Below are 20623 nucleotides of genomic sequence, written 5' to 3' on the forward strand. Positions count from 1 at the left end.
CAGCATCATGCTGTGCCAGTTTTATAATACTCTTTTATCTCAGAACAATGTAAAGAGAATGGGGGTGACGAAAGCTTTGCCTCAGGCTTTGCTATTTCTATGAAAGATGTCCTATGACAAAGATCCGTTTGAGCTGGAAGAGAACCCTAAGGTTTTATACTGATTGCTATCATACAACATCATGAATAAAAACTTATTAAAAAATAAACAAAAATACCATATGGAGCTACGTGTTTTGAAATTGGCACTTTGATCAGGCTGATTAAAACAGACCGTAGAACGCAATTAAAACTTAAGACCATCCTACATAAAGAAGGAAATAAAGATCAAGTAAGGCAGTTACCCTACATGAAATCCAACTCACCTCTGTCAAAGCATATTTCCATGCAGATATAAGGCAGTTTACCCTACATGAAATCCAACCTGCTTCAATACATCTCACCTCTGTCCAAGCATGTTTTCATGCAGATATAAAAATATCTTCTGAATTTACAGTAAAATATTCACATAATTTGTTTTCTTCCTATGCATGTTCTAGCAAGCTTCAAGTCACTTTTGTTAGCCGCAATATTTCTTCTCTCCTTGGACAAATTAGCTAAACTGTATGTAAATGACATATTTTTCTTGGGAGGAGCTAAACAAGTAACATGGCTCACTGTTCTTCCAAGGCATGCTTTCCTGCTTGCTGCTGAACAGTTTTACTGTGGTGGGGATTGGCAGATGAACTGAGAGTGCTAATATTTAATGCACAACCAAAAATTTACCAAGTAATGGCTTTTTAGGTATTCCCGAAAACATGAATTGGTGGCGGCATGGCATCTTTTGTCCCCCCTTCACTTCATATGCCTCCTCTACTTTGCTGTCTCTAACTCATGGAGTTCTCAGGTTCACTTCAGGTGTCCAAACAGGTTGCAAGGTTCAAAACATTGCTGTCAATCATCTTCGGAGAAGCTAGAAGAGGATGTTGATTCTGTTTGTTCATCCTCGATCTTACCACTGCGAAATACTTCAAGGAGAAGATCTCGTATCCGCTTCCTCAGGCCAGACGCATCTTCAGGTCTGAACCACTTTCTATCAAACTATTTAAGACAAGGACAGAAAAAAAAAAAAAAAAAAAATTAAAAACAGCATATAGCAATATAGCAATATCTATAGTGCACTTTGGGATGTGTTGCCTACCATAGCTAGATCTTTCTTTCTAAGCCTTTCAGGTGCCTCTTCGATAAACCTCTCCATGAAGTACAGCACAAAAAGGCCACAGTCATACTCATTCTTCTGTTGAGGTACCTGATAATAGTAAGCAGATATGAAACTAGAGCTCATTCTACATGGTAATTGGTACTGACGGTGACAAGCATAAAATTAAAATAGCAATGATTTTTTTTTAATCTCTACACATTCGCTTGGAATTATTTTATCAAAGTTGTAATTGAAGAATCTGGGATTAGTTGACATATCTAAATAATTACCATTATAAGTTCACATTGAATTAATAAAAGCTTATAAGGAGCTCCAAAGGATTCTTAATGCCAACATTCAAACATGAACACTTCAAATTCCAGCTCTCAAGAAGCTGATACTTTGAAAGACCTTGACTAATACACAATAGTTCGAGATACAATGCTCAAAATAATAACTAAATCTTCTTAAGAAGTATCATCTTCAGCTCTGCTATATAACAAAAGAAAGATATAAAAAAACTATTAAAGGTTTCCCATTCTGAAAACAAGTTTATGATTTCCCTTTATTAACTTCTAATTAGTAATCTTCATCTATAACACAATATCCAAGTTTCTGCATTCCAAAGATTAATATAATTCTCAGTCAAAAATCTAAAACACTAGCCAGAGCATAGGTTCACCTAATTTTCCTTGTAACATGCCACCAGATAACAGATGCTTTCAGAAGTTAGGACAAAAAATTTTTGCCACATGTTCCTCAATGAGCTACTAATAGAGAGAGATTCTTCTGAACATTTTTTATTACAGTCAACTTATCCAAATACCAAACTGGAAGCAACAAGAATCACATGCACAACATCAATCTAGAAAGATATTACAAACATTTTCATGTTTGAAAATGAAAGATAAACACCACAGACCAGCATGATGGTAACAAAATGCAAGGTTCTTGTCACGACAAATTATGTGTTGACAGATGCTTTAATGCTTAAATTATTTCTTCTAGCTCACTGAGAAATGGTTTACCTTAATCTTTTTCTTTTCAATTCTACGTGAAAGATGTCTCCATATCCTTTCTGAAATAGGAAGGTCTGGACGAGGAGAAATTTGATTTATGTAATTCCACTCCACTTTCAAAAATCTGCAATTAGCAACCGCATATTAGATTTGTTGAAAAGAATCATTCTAATATCAGAGGTAAGTTAGCTTTTGTGTCATTTAGAAATGGAGAAAACTACGATTAGAAGACATACAATGCAAAAGGCACATGGACAGAGCAAGGAATTTGGTTTCCAATGTTTCCATGTAACAAATTAAGCATGCTAACATCATTGTGAAATACTTCTATTCGATGACATGGACTAATATATTTATATCACGATATGCAACAAAGAACTTGCATCATGAAACAGGTCTAATATTTAATTAAAGAATTTGATTTGATTATTATAAAATCCTGTTGCAACTATGGCTTCTTTTTCCCTCCACCTGAAAATGAGAAAATTTCTTAAAGACTGAATGTTTGATGAAAGTCAAAATTGGTCTAAATTTGATTATACTTTAACTAAATTTTCCAAAAACTGCATTCAAGTGTTTGTTTGTCCAAAATTTACCCAGTTAATGAGTCATGAACAACTCCAGAAACATTGTCATGAACACATACAGTGCACTAGGTACATTTTCTTTAAAAATCTCGTGCACAACTTACCTTTCGATGACATCAAATATTGAAGAACTATCATGAATTCCCAATGAGTCCAAGTGAAGTACAATTGGACCACATTCATCTTCTTTTGCAGGTATACAAATAATCACCAAGCTCCAATGCATACTGATTACGAAAAGCAAAAAATTATGTCAGGAAGAAGATGACAGAATTTCGTAAGATATCATTTGCATATCTTTGAAATTCCATTAATGTCCAAGCAATGAAACTACCAGTTAAATAAAAAATTGAAATAAACAAGTACTATTCAATTGGCAGAAAGAAAGAAAAACAAAAGAATTTTACAAATCTAGATGTCCTCAAGCATTTATTGTAAGATACAAGGATTGATGTTTCGCCCGGTACCAGGCAGTACATACCGGTACGGGCATGAAGCAGTATGCAGACCGCTCTCAGTCTGCTGTCCGGTCCACCCATATCAAAAGGAAAACATTGTCTGTGTTAACCCTAATCGTCTTGTGCATGCCACGCACAATGCTGCACACCTCTGTTACACGCAGCTGCCTATGCCTCCGCCCCTACCTCGTCGCACACCTCCACTGTGCACAGCTGCCTACGCCTAAGCCACAACCTCGCTACACACCTCCGCCGTGCATAGCTGCCTATGGGTATACTTGTCTCCTCTTTCTCCTCCTTCCTCTTTCTTTCTCTTACTCCTTCCTCTTCCTTCTCTTCTTTTGCACTACTTCCTCCTCATGCGCTGTTCCTCTGCTTCTTCCTCCTTTATCTGGTACTCCTCTTTTTGCTTCTCCATCTTCTCCACCACCTCCTCTTCCTCATCCTACTTCCTCTTCCTCTTCTTCCTCCTCCTTATTCTTTTTCCCCTTCCGTCTTCCTCCCCTCTTCTCCCTTCCCCAACTGTAATGTGGTATATTCCGGTATACCCTCACATGATAAGCCAGAATCGATCAGGCTGTACCAGTCCAGCCATACCTTGTGTTTTGAGTACAATAAGAATTAGTTTCCTTCACAATGCATAATTCAATAATACACTAGGGTGTAGGTCATGGCCAACGATACCATTCATTGCATATTCTAAATACACAACACAGCTGAATAGAATTTATAGATCAGTAGGAAGAAGACAGTAGTGGTCAAGCTAATAAATAGAATATATGCAAGAAAGCTAGCTCAGATCAGCCTACTCAAATTTGAACAGAATATCTATTTCACTTGTTCTGATAAGAAAAAGGAGTTAGTTAATAAAGAATCATCGCCCTAAAACCACCTTCAACCCTTGTGGCTCCACATTTCCTTCAGAGGAATTGTTCACCTTAGTAATTAGCTACTTAATAAACTAAGAAAAATCAATGACTGTAGGAGCCTTAAATGGGGTTCCTATGACAGGATAAATAGCAGTATGCTTGCGTCATACTTCATTGATGCACCACAAGCCCATTCTAGATCCATTTATGGGGGTTAGCTTAATGGAACTAGCAATTTCTGAGATCAAAGCAGTCAAGCAAACAAAGGGAAACATGGAAGGCCACCTGCAAAAGGTGAAGTTTTGTAAATTCTTCATATAACTTGCACCAACTACACACCATTTCTTTCTTATTTTCACTTTTCTACAGGTGGTTCTTTTTTTGGGTGGAAGAATGTTAAGACAGAAGGTGATGAACCAAATAGACCTTATAGTCAATTCATGAGGGCCAGCTAGATGTGACATGATATCCAGCTAATAGAAGATGAGACATAATGCTAACAGTTTTCATACATATCGACACCAAGAAACTAAGTATATGTTTGACATGGACTACTACCGTCATTAATTCAAAAGATAAGACAGGTGATGCTTATAGATCCACGGGAAAGATGACAATATTCTTTATCAAAACATAGCATACACTCTTTGAAAAGTGTATAACTCATTCCCTATTGTAACTCAGCAATCAGCATAACAAATTAAAATGACCCTGTTTGGATAATTTACACTGGCAGATGGACATGTTTTATCACTATCAGATATTCTTAAAACAAATGTCCATGAATGTAGAAGACTTATGTTAGTCTTTGGAATTTTGTCAGAGAAATTTGCCACAGAAAGATTCCATCAAATGGTTAGACAGGCACTCAGAATAAAGTGGTACAGAATAGAAAACCGATCATTTCAACAAATTGGTGAGTCTTCTAAAACTCTGCAGGATTCTCCTTAAATTATTTAGTCAATATATAATTCTTATGCATATTATCATTATGTCAAACACATAAAAATAGAATATAAAATTTAAAGTCTTCATTCTTGAGAAGAGGGAAAAAAATACTTAACTCTCCATGGACGGGTATGAATATATAAGATTTTTGAAATATGTTTACACCTTTCCACCATCTCCTCAATTTCTCAAAACATGCCTTGTCAGCCTACTAAGTAAAAGATTAAGTCAGTTATGATATACAGTGAAACAGAAAAAGGAGGCAAACTAGGTAGATTTGGGTTATAAGTACTGAATAGATAAAGTAATCCTTGTGCTATAAAGCTAAACTTCATTGCGGGCAATTAAACCCACTCTATAAAACTATTAAAAACACAGGCTAAAATAATAAGTCAGATACTGTGTTACAAGTGGTTGCCATAAAAAATATTTCAGAAACATCCAAGTGCTAACGGAGTCAAAGCCTTTAGCTTTCTGATACACACACAGTGATGGTAAGGTGCCTTTCATGCCAATTCAGTGCTATTTCGGCAGGTCACCATGACAACATGACAATTAGCATATTTCAACAGATAATATTTGACCCTTCTATCATGGTGTCTCCAATTCAAGAAGAGTTCCCCCAAGAGTTAATACTAAGAATTACATTGAATGAACTTCAGGCCTTGCTCTCTGATCAATTTTTTTTCCTTCAGGAAATCTCATAACTTTGAAAAATACTATTTAAAGACACTTCTAGAAGTTTCCGGAAAATTTCTAAAGGCTTAAGGACTTATTTAACCTATCTATATAGTATATACATAATATGACTTTTTAGCATCAAAAGGACTAAAAAATAAAATAAGGCTCTAAAACATCATAAAATAATCAGGATAAAAAATAATGAACAAAAACTGGACAAAGATCAGTCAAAAATAAAAATTATAACCAAAATTTTGTTGTCTTAAGTACAAGCAAGGTCAGGTCCACATGGGGTGGTTTAAGGTTCGGCCACTCCATAATATCAAACACAATTGACTTTATAATTTGAATTAATCATTGAGAATATGCATCACAGTCATCTTAAGTCCTACAGTACAATGCTGAACAAAGCAATGCAAAATGGGCCTAATTTTACAATTCCAATATAGGCCACTAACTACAAACAGTAGATTGGACATCTAATTATGGGGATCAGACAACTAAATAAAGATCAAGAAGCATTCCATGCAAACAAATTGTATATAAGGACACATAAACCCACAACTTCTCATCACATCTAATGGTAGAAAAGAAAAATATTAGCAATCGCAATAAGAGCTACAAACATAACATGAAGCAAGAAATGTTATTGAAGAGAACCCTTTTTTCTGATAAGGAAGATGGTATGTTAACAATGACAAACAAGTAATAATCAAAGAAAGTTATACTGCAGAACTTTAGAGCTTGTCATCAATCCTTAAGAGAGCCTACTGAATGAAATAAATCAGACCAAAAAGCCATCAAGATCCATCATGAATAAACACCAGATATCCTTAGCAACAGATTTTTATTCAAATTCTTACAGAGGTGATAAAAAATAAATCATGGAAAAAGCTTCCATTACTTCAAACATATTTGCAATATATAAATCATGGAAAAAGCTTCCATTACTTCAGACAAATTTGCAATATGTGGGTACAGAGATCATCATCTCAACATGTTAAAAAAAGTGATACCCTGTATGAAACAGCATCTTCAAGTTTGTTGTAGAAGTAGGTGTTGAAAAAATGATAATCCCCTTTTGGTCTCTCAACTGGAGAGAGAAGCCTTCGCAAGTACCTAAAGCAACAAAGCAGTGGTCACCATATACAAACAGTAATGTGAATACTATGTAAATGTGGATCAAAACAAAATAAAAAAAATTCTATGCATTAACGATATTCCAAGCAAATGCAGAGCAAACATGAAAACAGCATAAGAAAAAGGATTGTCATTCCAAGTAATGTTCCTATCCTGGTTCTATGAAAGACCAGTACATACTGAAAGGCAAGTACCAATAAGGCCATGTCGATCTATATGAGCTAACCACAGTGCCTAGGGTGTATTAGTGCAATTTTAGCATCATACAAGACCCCTGGACCGTACTTGAGCAACTGGTATGGTCATACGCCTCAGAAGAGCAATCCATGCCTAAGCATAGATCAAAGTGAAACCGATACCACAGGATCGTCCAACCATTAGAAAACAACAAGAATCAATTGAATTAAAAAATAGCTGAAGAGTGTTAGACACCTTGCAGAAAAGAGATGATTCCTATTTCCTACTAAGCTTCCCCAAGGCCCAAGGACAAGAATGTGAAAAATTAGAAAACATAAAAGCTATTAAGATGCAATATCAAACATAGGTTAAAGAATGCAAGTGACACAGAGATAGTTATCAACTGAAAAATGAGCAGAACATGGCAAACACACAATTTTAAATTAAGATACTACACTGACTGGAAACACATCAAAACTAATCCAAAATAATCCAAACTATGAAGATAAGCAAACTGATTTACTGAAGCAGGTTAAAACTTCAATCATTTAAACAAAGTGTCTCTTTCTCGTCATAGAGCAGATGTACTCTTCACAGTGGTTCCATAATAGAAAATGTCTATTGTCATTAAAGCTGGAAATTCTGATTGCAGGGGAATAAAATGTGTGGCACCTTATCTTAAGATGTTTTAATTCCAAAAATATACTGATTTAGGCTAGGCCAGGGTCATCCATGCAATCGGTTTAATGAGTGGAACTTCCATTCATGTCAAATAACAGATATTTGAAAAATATTTGTGATGTACAGAAAGAATCAAGTACATTTGACATTCCAAGAAAAACTTTTGAGAAAATGAGATGGTTACTTACTGAATGTAAAAATTTATTATGGGAGATGACAAGTATGATTCAGGATCTAGACATTTTATGTCCTCATAAGAGAGCTCAACAGATTCAGGGTCATCTCTGTTGTAAAGTTAACAATGGCAGATATTAAATTGTGAGAATTTGGAGCTAATAATAGGCAAATAAGTTGTATATTCAACTAATCATAGAGATTATGCACCTTGAAGGATAATAAACCATCATCTCCTTCCTAGAAAAAAAACATACTGCTCATTAGCAAAACATACTTGGTTAAACAGATATTTGTCAATAAAGAGAAGACGGAAGTTCAAAAGTGTGTCACCATTTGTCAGAGGCAGCTCCTGTTGATTGTCTAGAATGGAATTCTTCTTCATCCACTAGAACAACTTCACGAACCTATTTACAAATATAAAAAATAATTAACTTAATATTTACATGTATTGACAAACCACATCAGAAACTAGCTAAAGATTAAAGAGAGCAATGTTAGAGTCTTAGAGATACATGCCCTTTAAAATTAGAGTCCACAGACCATATAGCAACAATGGCAAATAACCACAAGATAAGTTGCGGAAAAGTCCTTAGTAAAGTCCAGCTTGAGTCATCTATAGGCATAGTTGATTAGTTTCTAAGATTAAGATGATTTTTAAAAAAAATTTCACTACTACTATCCATTTTTTTGAATGAATTATATATAGATTTGGTTTAAGTTTAAAGTCCTGTTTAAGTAGACTTGAATCTAGGTATAAAATCAATTACCTTTTCTCTTTTCATGGCCAAACTTTGAAACTCGATAATCCACATAAATAGGACTCAAACAAAATAATTGTGAAGTTGCTAATAATATATAACTATACACTTTGGAAAATATAAACAAGCACAATGCACCTTCTTAAACTTCAAGGCTACTGAATTCCTGCCCTCCAAGTCAGAAGCTCTCCTCCTAGGAAAGTATTGCAAAAACAAATTATCATCAAAAGAAAATGCATATGAGATGTTGGTCAATGCTTTATACGATACAAGATTCAAGCACATCGTCGGATAAATTTGAAGCATTACAGTGACTAAAGGAACAAAATAAAATAGATTGAACCTATGTCACCCTCTACCGATATCCAAGACATTTGTAATAGTATAATTAATATAGAGCAAAATTCCTAGTAGATCTGAGTGGAAATATTTAGCAAAGTTTCACCTATAACATATAAGCCTATAGATAATCAGTTCAATGAGAATGCAAATGTTTTCATGGATGTTATTCACAGAGATCTTCAATCTTCAATTACATGTTGAGTTTCATAGTGCAAAGATGCTTAAAGCAAGATATGAAACACAAAATAAAAAAAATTATTATAAAAAAGGTGAATATTATTTCTCCAGAAATCAATGCATCTAAGGATGTGCTATACTAAGACTGTTAGGACCGCAAGCTGTTTTAACAAACAACAAAACAGATTAAGTTTTCTGTTACTTGGAAATGATATATTTGTCTGCACAAAAATTCACCATGGTAGTTGTTGTCTAACAATGCACGAATAGTAAAGCCCATCACAACTTTTACTAATAACAAGGTCTATAACATTTATGAGAAAACAGGATATAACACTTTGATTTATAAGCACATCAAACAATCCTAAATGGATCTGTTGTGAGTCATTTAGACAAAAAATGGATGCTCCCTAAACATGCTAAGGTAATGAAGGACAAAAGGTTGGAACTACAATAGGTGAATCGTTGTTTCAATATTAAGAGAGGAAAGAAAAGGCTCTTCCTAGTTTTTGCAAAGCCAGTTTTCAGCATGGAATCGCACCACAGATATCTATGGCATAGATAAAATTTGTTACACCTCAGAACCATACATCCTAGCATATATATATGTTCACTGTATAGTAAACAGTTTTCTGTGCATACATATGTAGAATTATTGGTCTGCAGAAATTGCAATATTTGCCTTTATCAAGGCATACTAAAACACACTGGCATGCCACATGACAGTGTACTACTACTCATGTATTGACACACCATTGGCAATGCGATTGACTAGTGCCAAAGCATGAGGTTCAGGTGCTAAAATGCTGAACAATACATACTGGTCTGTCCAAAGTTCCCTGCAGTATTGGCAAATGAATCAGCAACACTATACAAGGGAATTTTAAATGGTCATTCAGTCAACTCATAAAGCCTGGTGCATGAGGGTACCACCAACAACTAACCGTTAATTAAATTAAATGTAATTAATAAGACAACTACATGACCAAAAGTCTTTGAACAACACTCTGATATAAACTTTGGTGTTTCTAAGATATTTCAACTCAAATAAATAGTTAGCCTATTCAGCAATTTGATCAAAAATTCATGAAAGCCTCCTTTTTGTCTAGTATCAGAATTTTACAGAACTACAATCAGACTTGATTTACCAGAGTGGATCACCAAAGGTATGAATTGGTCATTTGTGCTTTTTTATGCTCACATAAAGTTTTCAAAATAAAAAGATATTTTCTACTCATATTTTCTCTCTTTTAGTACACTAGGCCGTTATTGGTCTGTTGTATTATGAGAACTTGGCCTAGATATGATAAGTCCAAAATAAATTTAACTTTGGACTACTACATAACTTGACCTGTGTGTGCTTATTGTTATTGTTTTACTGCTGGCCCCAAGCCCAAAAAGAGGATAGTTGCATAAGGTGATAGCTAGCCAGCGGAAAACTTCATCAGAATCTATAACCATGAATCAATTCACATCTAACTTTTAGGCCTTCATCTAATGTATTAATGTGAGACAGAGCATGGAACATCAGTGTGAAAACCAATTATTTGAATGTACATCGAACACAGGTGGATTGGAACCACCAAAATGCATTTTAGATGCACATATTTGGAAATTGGTGTATTTTTCATGTTTAAAAATTTAGCAATCAACTCTTTTTGTGGCCACAGGAATGGAACATAAAGGATAAATGGGGGCAAATGCATGGAACAATCATCAAAAGAACTAAAGAGTTGACAAGAAGCATAACAAGCTAGAAAGATGGTTCAAAGGAAAAAAGCACGATTTAGCTATTCCAAGGAAACCTATAAATGTTGTCGTTAGCAAAGAGAAGAACAAAGACATCAACGGTAAGGTGAACAAATAAATAACATCATGATAGAAAATCTTGAAGACTCTGATCAATGTTACAATATGGTAGATCAAACATCCTCTCGAAGAAAGCATGCCAAAATTTAGCCATGTTTCGACCCTCTTCCAATTTTTCTAATGCCTTAGCAAACTTGATATAAGAGACAGAACCAGAGATTTCTTGAAGTATTTTTCAGACAGGTGTTGGTTGCCTATTCATTGGGAAAAGAAGGTCAGAACTTCATTCATATAACACCTAAAATGGATATAGTTTGTTGATGAATATGTTTTTCCATTCCTTGATTCTTGTAGGTTGAGGACATTGTCTCAAAAGCAGTAGTTTGCTTAAAGAATCAGTAAATGCATATTGTTTTATTTCTTTTAGAAACATTGACAAGTATCAAATCAGTATATACATTAGCATCATCTTGAGTAAGTGAAAGAATAAGCATCAATCAACATTTGATTGTCCACTAGCTCTAAGTGAAAAGTTCTTGCAGAGCACAGCCACCATAACTTAAATTTACAAAATAATATTGAATTTGAAGATAGCCTCTAAGATTTATCATAGTATAACGCCAAAAGCACTACATCAACTTTGATGCAGAAAATTGAGCTCAATCAAAGTATTAATAATATTTGAGTCACGGTTTAAAATACCACCAGTACAAGTCAGTATTTACCGGTCCAACTGCACCACCGGGTAAACTCCCCATACCAGGCTTACAAAATGGTAAGCAGACCAATGCCAAATGGTAATGGTCAACCTACTGCCCAATACCAATACCCTGATAATTGTCACACGACTATCTTTCTCTATTTTCTTTTCTTCTCTCTCTCTCTCTCTCTCTCTCTCTCTCTCTCTCCGCTGTTCCTCCACCTCCTTGCAGCATCGCAGTCACCTTGTTGTCCCCATTGTGTCATTGTTGTTGCCTCTTCCTCCTCTGCCTCTTCTTCATTTGCCTCTTCCTCCTCCTTTGCCTCCTCCCCCCCTCTTCCATCTCTATTGATTCTCCTCTTCTCTTACCCCGACCAAACCCATGTCAATCAGTAGGGGATGTATTGACACATAGTTCATCCAATTGTGGGTCTCTACCCAAGAATTGTTATTGATACTAGAACAAATTGAATCCTTGATCTGAGCAACTATCACTAAAGGAACATAGAAATCTAAAATAAAATATCAAAATTCCAACAGAAATTTAAATGTTACCTTTTGCCAGAAGAGTTGGTTTTCTCTTCATTAGGAGAAGGACCAAAAGATTCAAAATCCTTACAATCACCATTTGAGGACCTCTCTTGGTCTTTCTTAGAAAAGCTGCTAACACATCTGAAAGGAGTTTTCCTGGAAGAAAACCTAGTTGGCTGCGAAGAAATTACAATTTGATGTCCTCTCACAGGCTTTTTTAATTTATCTTTTCCAGAAACTTCTTCCTTGCCTTGACTGATATCTTTCGAGTTCTCATTGCATGCAGCATCTGCCTGATGAAATAATATGAAAACGCCTTTGCTAGAGAAGTTAGACAAACATTAGAAGTTTAGCAAGAACAGACATTCACCTGGCCTTCTAACTTCTCCATCAACTGGGAAGAAAATGCATGTGAAGGAGATTTTTTTGTTGTATAATTTGCATTGTAATTTTCAACCATACCTGATAGTGAGTGAACAGTAAGCAACTCTAAATACAACTATAGCAAAGTTCAAATAAGAAAGAAAAGAACTTCTTTATTGGTAACATATCGAATTTAAAGAATTAAAAGTTTCAGGCGGTCAACAGGTCAGCTAGCATTTTTCCATGTTCATTTTTCCCTCCCTTTTCTTTGGTTTTATTTATTCCTGCGACAGAAACAACACTTATACATGAAGTTAGCATTTGGACCACGTGATCTAGTTATGTTGGACATCTTTAAGTTCAGAAATTGATATTCTTCTAGAAAAATTAGCATACGGGTCTGCATTTCATTGGCAAAATAAATCAATATTATGAGATATGTAAATAACCAGTTCCATAAATGGTTGGCCATCAAAACAGTGATGGACGACTACTCCTAGTTGTTCATCAGTAATAAACTTGACATGACCAAGTTTAGTGGACCCAAATTGGTTTGGCAATACCAGGTATATGCAATATATCAGGAAAGTTCATTTAGTACCATTTTTATACTTATATGTTTAAGTTTGAGTTTTTGCTATACAAAACTTGAATAGTGAAGACCTATTTTGACCCAGCTTGCTTGCACAACCTGAAATGTTTGGAAAATTCGAACAGCGGTTCAGGTTAGGAGGGACCTTCAACCTGACTGAACCCATAGAAGTTGCACCACTGCTCATCAATAAAACAAATTAGAATTCTCCAACAAGGGTCAAGGCAACAAGCTCTAACAACCTTCAGAAAAGAATTGTATTAATGCATTCCACTAAACCATAAAGCACATCCCAAGTTATTAAAGCGTCCAACATAAAGAACAAGATGTGAGGTTCCAACTAAGTTTCTGAAAGAATGATCTTCAAAGTTCGATTCTTCACAACCTTTTCTTTTATTACATGATAGTCAATATATGAGATGGAATAATACAACCTTCAAAGAGGAAGGGAGAAGAAGTAAAAATACATTTGTCAATAGTGCTTCCTTTCCTTCTCATGATGTGAAAAACTAAAAATATAAATGTGAAATGGCTAACTAGAAACATATCTATATCTGGATTATTGAGTAGCATGTTAATTATTACAGGTTACAAAATAACATGCAGCTGAAAATTATCCATAAGACTTGAGAAAAATTTAGATGAAACAAAAAATCCAAGCGATCTTAATAATTGATTAGTTCACTGACATCATGATTTTCATAATTGATTAGTTCACTGACATGATGACATCATGACTTATTGCGTAACAATGGCATCAAAATGATGATGCTTTATGACAGTAGCTGAAAAGAAAACTTGTCCAAATTATTGTGCAAGTCCTCTGCTCTTGAGAATGAGTTTTCCAAATTATGCAGAAAAAGACTCAAATTATACCTTGTGGTTCTGTGTTTTTTGACTGAGTGATGCTATTGCATTCTCCAGCATCCTGGAAAAAAAGAACAGTAAAACAGAAAATGCCATTGACTTCATCAGTTATGAGATAAGTAAATTTTAGTGTTGTACAGTTCTATAATAACCAAACTCGATGGTCATCTTAAGTGACATTTGACATGGATGCTAACTTGTGCTCTTTCTAATTTAAAATAAGGAAATCATAGTACAGCATTGCTGTTCTAGATATCCATCTGCATTTACTACAAAGCTCCAGTACTGCATTTACTGCAAAGCACACCTATGCTATGACCTCCTTAAGAGCAAGGTTTGCCGTAACGCAGTATACCGTTCTGTCACGGACAAACTTCTAAACAAGGTGTTTGATGTAATGCTTATGTATGTCCGTGTCGTTTGGCATGTTCATGCCTTGTACAGAATGTAAAGGGGCGGCCGAAGGCTTAATAGTCCCATTTTAGTTGGGTTGGTGGCCTCTTTAGGCTTGTAAATAAAGGTTGTGTCATGTAGACACGTGCGAGAGCTTTCGGTCTGTAATGGACCATTTTACCCTTTGTTGTGCCACTGTTCAGAGCTTGTAAAGTCTGTTTGTAATTTGCTTTGTCTATGAAGTGTTTTTCGGACATGTTTGCTTGTGGATCCCGTTTGAGGCGTTCTCTTTAACCCGTTCTCTCTTTTGTTGGTCCTAAGGGACAATGGGAGGCTTCGGGGAGGCTGACCTTTGCGGACGGACGCGCAAGGGTGCCGCACGACTTAGGCAAAACCAGCTAAGTCCGTGTCATATGGTATCAGAGCGGGACAAGCACTCATAGAAACACTTGACATGCAAACGTGGGGGACCTAGCGGGGCTGCGTTGAGGGCAGTCAGCACATGCGCGACCGTTTGAGGGAAAACGGGCATGGAGATGTAGGGAAAAGAGTCGCTCAGAGGAGCGGGCATCTGAGATTGGCATTCAGAGGAATGGCCAACCCTTCGCGCAAGAGGCACCACGAGAACAGACAAGCTTGGAAGAATCTGGAGCGCACAAAGGTGGGGATGGCTGAGTTTGAGCTACGGCTCAACGTTGACAACTTTACTTGATGGTGCTCAAGGCAAGCGAGGCGCTTGGCAAAAGGACGAGACCATGCAAAGTGGAATGAGTTGCTCAACGACCGAAAGAGTTGTGCAAAGCTCACAGAGGTGAGGGGAATTGCTAACTCGAAGAATTCGGTACTCATGCATGGGCTTGTATGCGGACGATGGATTGTTCGTGGCCATCCCAAGGCGACCGAGACTCGGCGCCATGGAGCATTGAAACTTTCTCTTCGGCATGCGAAGGATACGTCCGGAGGAGGCTGAAGTGTGCAACGAGTTCAGCATGTTGCTAGGCCTGGAGGGGTGCAACGGTGGCTGTATTGACGTGGAGGCGTAATCTAGCAAGTGCGTTTGCAAGAGGCAGAACAATGCACAGTTTGTTCAGCAGATCGGAGTAGTCCAAGGGGATGGTGGTCTCCGAAACGAAGAGAGATGTTGCTCCAACGGGATAGTTATCCAGGAGGGATAAGTCTCGGCACTCCAGAGGGAGAATCATGTGAGACGGACTTCACATGTTGAGGAGGAGTACATCACAAACAACAACTCCACGAAGCTCAATGGACCGAGCAAGCAGCGAGGAGTTGTCGCATGATCTCGCTCGAGAGAATGCATGGGTGGATGCATTGCGAGATCAAGTGGGGGAGCGACCTGAAGCAACTTAAATGAAGGCACACTTAGAGTCGATATGGAGATCGGACTCAAGGGAGGGCTGACCCGTGGAATGGTGGGCGTGAGGGCCACCATCAACTCAATGCAAAAAACGAGGAGCGGAGCAACTTGGGGGTAACTTGGCGAAGTACTCAAGCCGCTTGAAGGGAGCCAGCATAGAAGTTGGAACATGGAGCAGAGGCACAGTGCTTTCCTTAGACAGAGGTCAAGGACATGAACTCTTGCAGAGGCAAGAGTAAGATCATGTTGTTCCATGGGTCCTTCATTCTGACGGAGCAGACTCATCTTGCATGGTGCCAAAGACGAAGGGAGCTTCGGGGCACATGCACCTTATCTCGGAGGAGCATTTGATGGAGGAACTAAGGCGACTCAATTTGCGGAGGCGAAGTTGAGTTCAGAAGGCCTTAGCACGGGGCAAGAGGATGCAGAGGCGGGTACTCTTGAAGAATATGCCACAGTGTTGCCATTCGAGTTGCTATGAAGGAAGCGGTGCGCAGCGGAGATTGTGCTGGTAGGGGCAGAGGCCCAGGATCCAGGCAATGGTGCACAATTTACAGCGAAGTCGGTGGACTTCGGGAGCTTCTAGGCGACGGACTGTCCTAGAGCGGTGCTTCATCTAGGTGTGACCCAAGAGTGGGTGGATGAAGGTCGATTGCCAAAGGAGCGAACAAAATCGAAGGTGGAGGAGACCCTGCGATGTATTGGCAGAGGCCACACATGGAGGGTTCACAATTCGAGTTTATTCCACAAGGATCAGAATGCAATGGAGATGTCACCAGGAGGCGACATGGTGCAGCGGATCGTGGTGGGACAGTTCGTGGCAATGCGATACACACGACAGAGTCCCGGGAGGGACTAGATCATATGGAGGTATGATCGGGAGCTACTGGGAGCTCCACTTCGGTGAACAACACGACGGCAAGAAGGGCTATGGATTCAAGGAGTGAAGGCCATGGTACCGCAGAGGCGGGTCTTCCGTGCGTGCATCGAATTTTGCATCGGACGAAAACCTTGGTCATCAGCATATGGGGGCTGTGTTCCACTAAGGGAAAAGTTCGAATGCAAGTACCAGTGAGTTCCATGGGAGGGACTTGATCATGCAGAGGTATGATCGAAGCAGCTGGAGAGTTGGACTGCTCCAGAGCTCATATTCGCTTAAGGGAGCCTGACAAGTCAGAGGACAAGGTCGAGTAAGCGAACGTTGCTACCAAGGAAGCTAAGGAGAACAGAATCGGTGCAAACTCTACAACGTGATGGCAGAGGCCATGCATGGGAGTTGCAGTCTGTCTTTCCATCGACCAAACGGACTGCTTGGAGAACACAGAGGTGTTGAAGCAGGGGGTCGAAAGGGGCGAGGAAGCGACGACAAGTCCAGAGGGACTTAGCTACCCAAAATCAAGCAATCAGTGAGAATGGAGGTGGACTCAGAAGAGTGTCACGAAGGCATATCTACTGATTGTGAAGAAAAGGGATGTAGATGCGAGGCGACGGATAGTAGGGCCATGGGCATGGCAGCGCCATGGTACCGCAGAGGCGGAACTTCCGTCAAAGTCATTGATCCCTTGCTCTCACGGAGGGAGAGCGCTTGGTCGTGAAAGGGGCCGAGGAGGTGGAGCATGCAGAGGCAATCTCCAAGTACCGAGACAAGGCTGAAGGGCAGAGGCCAAGAAACTTCGTAAGACCGGTGTCAACAAGTTTCTCATCAAGATGGCCGTAAGTGAAGGACTTCGGGTCATGCAAGAGTGCACGACCAAGGAACGAAGCAAGCAGTACGCGGTGCTGTACCTTTGCTACTCAGTGTAGTAGGCGGCAGGGTTGATGGAGAAGACGGTACAATCCCAGAGGCGACCTCATCTATCAGAGAATTACTCCAAGTTGGGGTGAAAACTTCCTGCATTCCAGAAGTTCAATGGCATTGAGAAGGTGAATCACAGTAGCTAACTCAACGCAAGGAGTGCAAACACTTCAAGTGCTTCAGAAGTGTGAGCAAAGAGCAGGCGAAGGCCAGTAACCAGCTCGATGCATGAAGTACAACCTCGAGGAGGCGGGCGAAGTCAAGTAACCTTTGCCTTCTCAACTCTTAAGAGAATGGGCGAAACCGAGTACCCCAGTTCTCTTATCTATCCAGCAGAGGAGCTCTGCACAAGTTCAAAGACCCTTCGAAGATAATGGAAGACAATAGTTGTCAAATCCTCACCAACGGTGATCAGTGCTACTGAGAGTAGATTGTCCGCTTCATTTCCCAACGAAATGCCAATCGAAAGCGGAAGTGATGCGAACCTACTTGGATGTGACAACTAACTGAAAGAAGAGTCAATGAGCAGATTTTGTGGAGGAAGGACCCAAAACTTCAGAAGTTTGCGAGGCGATGCTCGTTAAAGCTCCAACAAGCATCCACCCAGTTCAAGCAGCATGTGGAAATTTTGAGAAACTGGCGCAGTAAGAATGGTCTTTTCCTTCATTTGGTGGATCCGCAGGAATCAACGAGGATCAACACAACTCAGCCAACCCCACACCAGAGTCAGAGTCATTGGCGAGTTGAAGCAGCATGGCGGATCAAAGTTCGACTACTCAAAAACAGCAGCGGAGAGCAGCTGGGAGCCAGGAGGCGCATTGCAGCTGGAGCAGAAGATTGAAGACTCAGCAAAGGCGAAGAGTTGCAGTGTTCACAAAGGCTTCGACGAGGACGTCGAAGGGATAAGTGGGGGAGAATGTCACGGACAAACTTCTAAACAAGGTGTTTGATGTAATGCTTATGTATGTCCGTGTCGTTTGGCATGTTCATGCCTTGTACAGAATGTAAAGGGGCGGCCGAAGGCTTAATAGTCCCATTTTAGTTGGGTTGGTGGCCTCTTTAGGCTTGTAAATAAAGGTTGTGTCATGTAGACACGTGCGAGAGCTTTCGGTCTGTAATGGACCATTTTACCCTTTGTTGTGCCACTGTTCAGAGCTTGTAAAGTCTGTTTGTAATTTGCTTTGTCTATGAAGTGTTTTTCGGACATGTTTGCTTGTGGATCCCGTTTGAGGCGTTCTCTTTAACCCGTTCTCTCTTTTGTTGGTCCTAAGGGACAATGGGAGGCTTCGGGGAGGCTGACCTTTGCGGACGGACGCGCAAGGGTGCCGCACGACTTAGGCAAAACCAGCTAAGTCCGTGTCAGTTCGGTATGGGCGGTACATACCAGTTTGATAGGGGACCGGTATGAGCAGTATATTAATATGGTCTCATGTACTGTATGTCAGTACACTCCGTATGGCTTGGTATAGCTCGGTACATACCGTACCGACAGTTGATCGATACACTGGTACGGTTCGATAAGACAAACCATGCTTAAAAGTCCTCTCATTTGTCTCTCTATCACCTAATCATTAGGCAATGTTCTGTATTTTGTGACTCATATCACTTTCTCTTGTCATTAAAAAAAAAGCAACAAAAAATTATATTCCCTGTTTTCTTTATATCTGTTCCAACATGATGCACTCTTCATCTTACTTGGAATGAGAAAATTATGGAATTAATAATTTACATTCAATTTTATTAAAATCCTTTATTTGGAATAACAAGAACTTGGGAAGGGGAATTTCAAAACAACCAAAAATGATTGGATTTTTCTTAATAACTCCACAAAAATTTTAAGACTGGTTAGATTTGTGTTCTAGATTACCAATTTACTCAGCCATTAGTTAAACAGCACAGACAAGAGTAAATACGACTGAAGAGAGGGCAAAAAACCAGATAAAAGAGAAAGACAATCATCAATTGCCACCAAATCGAGTTTACTGACCTTGATTAACTACATACTCTCCTATCATCCGTGGAGAACTTATTAGTATGTACCAATATTTGAAGCATGGTTTGTTTTACCAATTTGTACTGGTGTACCGATTAGTTATCGGTATGGTACATATCAAGCTGTACCAAACTATACCAAACACACCAACAAATGATACATTGGGGCATACTGATGTACTATCTATACTGGTCCTCTATCGAACTGATAAGTATCGCCCGTACCGAGCAGTATGACAAACTTTGATTTGAAGTTTATTTGGGGTTTATATATTTTTTACATTTTAACTGGAGTACGGGTTTCTTTAAAAGATGTCAAAACCATGTTTTCTTTCTCATGTATCTTCTTGAATATTATGTCTGTTCCTGGGGGTAGTAGGAATGAACTATTCGTCTGTTGATGAATCTACTCCCAAAACCCTATCTTTTTGCCTCTGTGGCAAAAATGCTTTACCAAAACTAAAAACCTACGACACGCTCGCCCTCTTCTCTCACAGCAGTCTTGGTTCTGATCTTCATCTCCTCTTCTCCCAATGATCGCACCCAAAATCTTTCAACCACGACATCAAAGATACACACATATCTATCAAGGGAATCATCAACGTACCTTGGGGACATACACAAGCTTCCTCCGATCAAGTTCTGTCTGCATCTGGCAGAGGCTGGCCCGCAACTTGGCGCCCATGTCGGCCAACCGGCTCGCGATATCCGACGAGAGAAGATTCAACACCCGCTGGATCTTCCCCTGCAACTCATGATCGGAGATCTGAGCGAGCTCCGAGGCCTGGGCCTGCGCCGCCTCCCCCAGGCCAGGCGCTGCCGCGATCACCTCGACCTCCGGCGGCGGTGCGTCGCCCATCCCGGGGAGCACCACTTTCCAATCAATCTAGGGAGGCTCTTTCGCCATTTGAAGGCCAAAAGTGGAAGAGAGCGACGGTTAACTGGGCTCAAAGGGAGCAACACAGACGGGCATAGACTGCGTATTTCCAGCGACGAAAAGAAGGCTTATATTT

General features: G+C 39.1%; 1 protein-coding gene across 1 annotated transcript; it reads right to left on the bottom strand.

Moving 5' to 3' along the window:
* Positions 1-408: 408 nt before the first annotated feature.
* Positions 409-20592, bottom strand: LOC135675717 (ubiquitin-like-specific protease 1D). The gene is made up of 14 exons (XM_065186159.1): positions 20218-20592; positions 14065-14116; positions 12604-12695; positions 12258-12526; positions 8813-8867; positions 8247-8320; positions 8124-8153; positions 7928-8023; positions 6758-6860; positions 5177-5268; positions 2890-3012; positions 2208-2322; positions 1180-1287; positions 409-1079 (listed from the first exon to the last, which is right to left on the bottom strand). The coding sequence occupies exons 1-14, from the start codon at positions 20467-20469 to the stop codon at positions 933-935; spliced, it is 1608 nt and encodes a 535-aa protein (XP_065042231.1). The 5' UTR covers positions 20470-20592; the 3' UTR covers positions 409-932.
* Positions 20593-20623: the final 31 nt, after the last annotated feature.

This window comes from Musa acuminata, chromosome BXJ1-6 (assembly GCF_036884655.1).
Source record: "Musa acuminata AAA Group cultivar baxijiao chromosome BXJ1-6, Cavendish_Baxijiao_AAA, whole genome shotgun sequence".
NCBI classification, from domain to species: domain Eukaryota; kingdom Viridiplantae; phylum Streptophyta; class Magnoliopsida; order Zingiberales; family Musaceae; genus Musa; species Musa acuminata.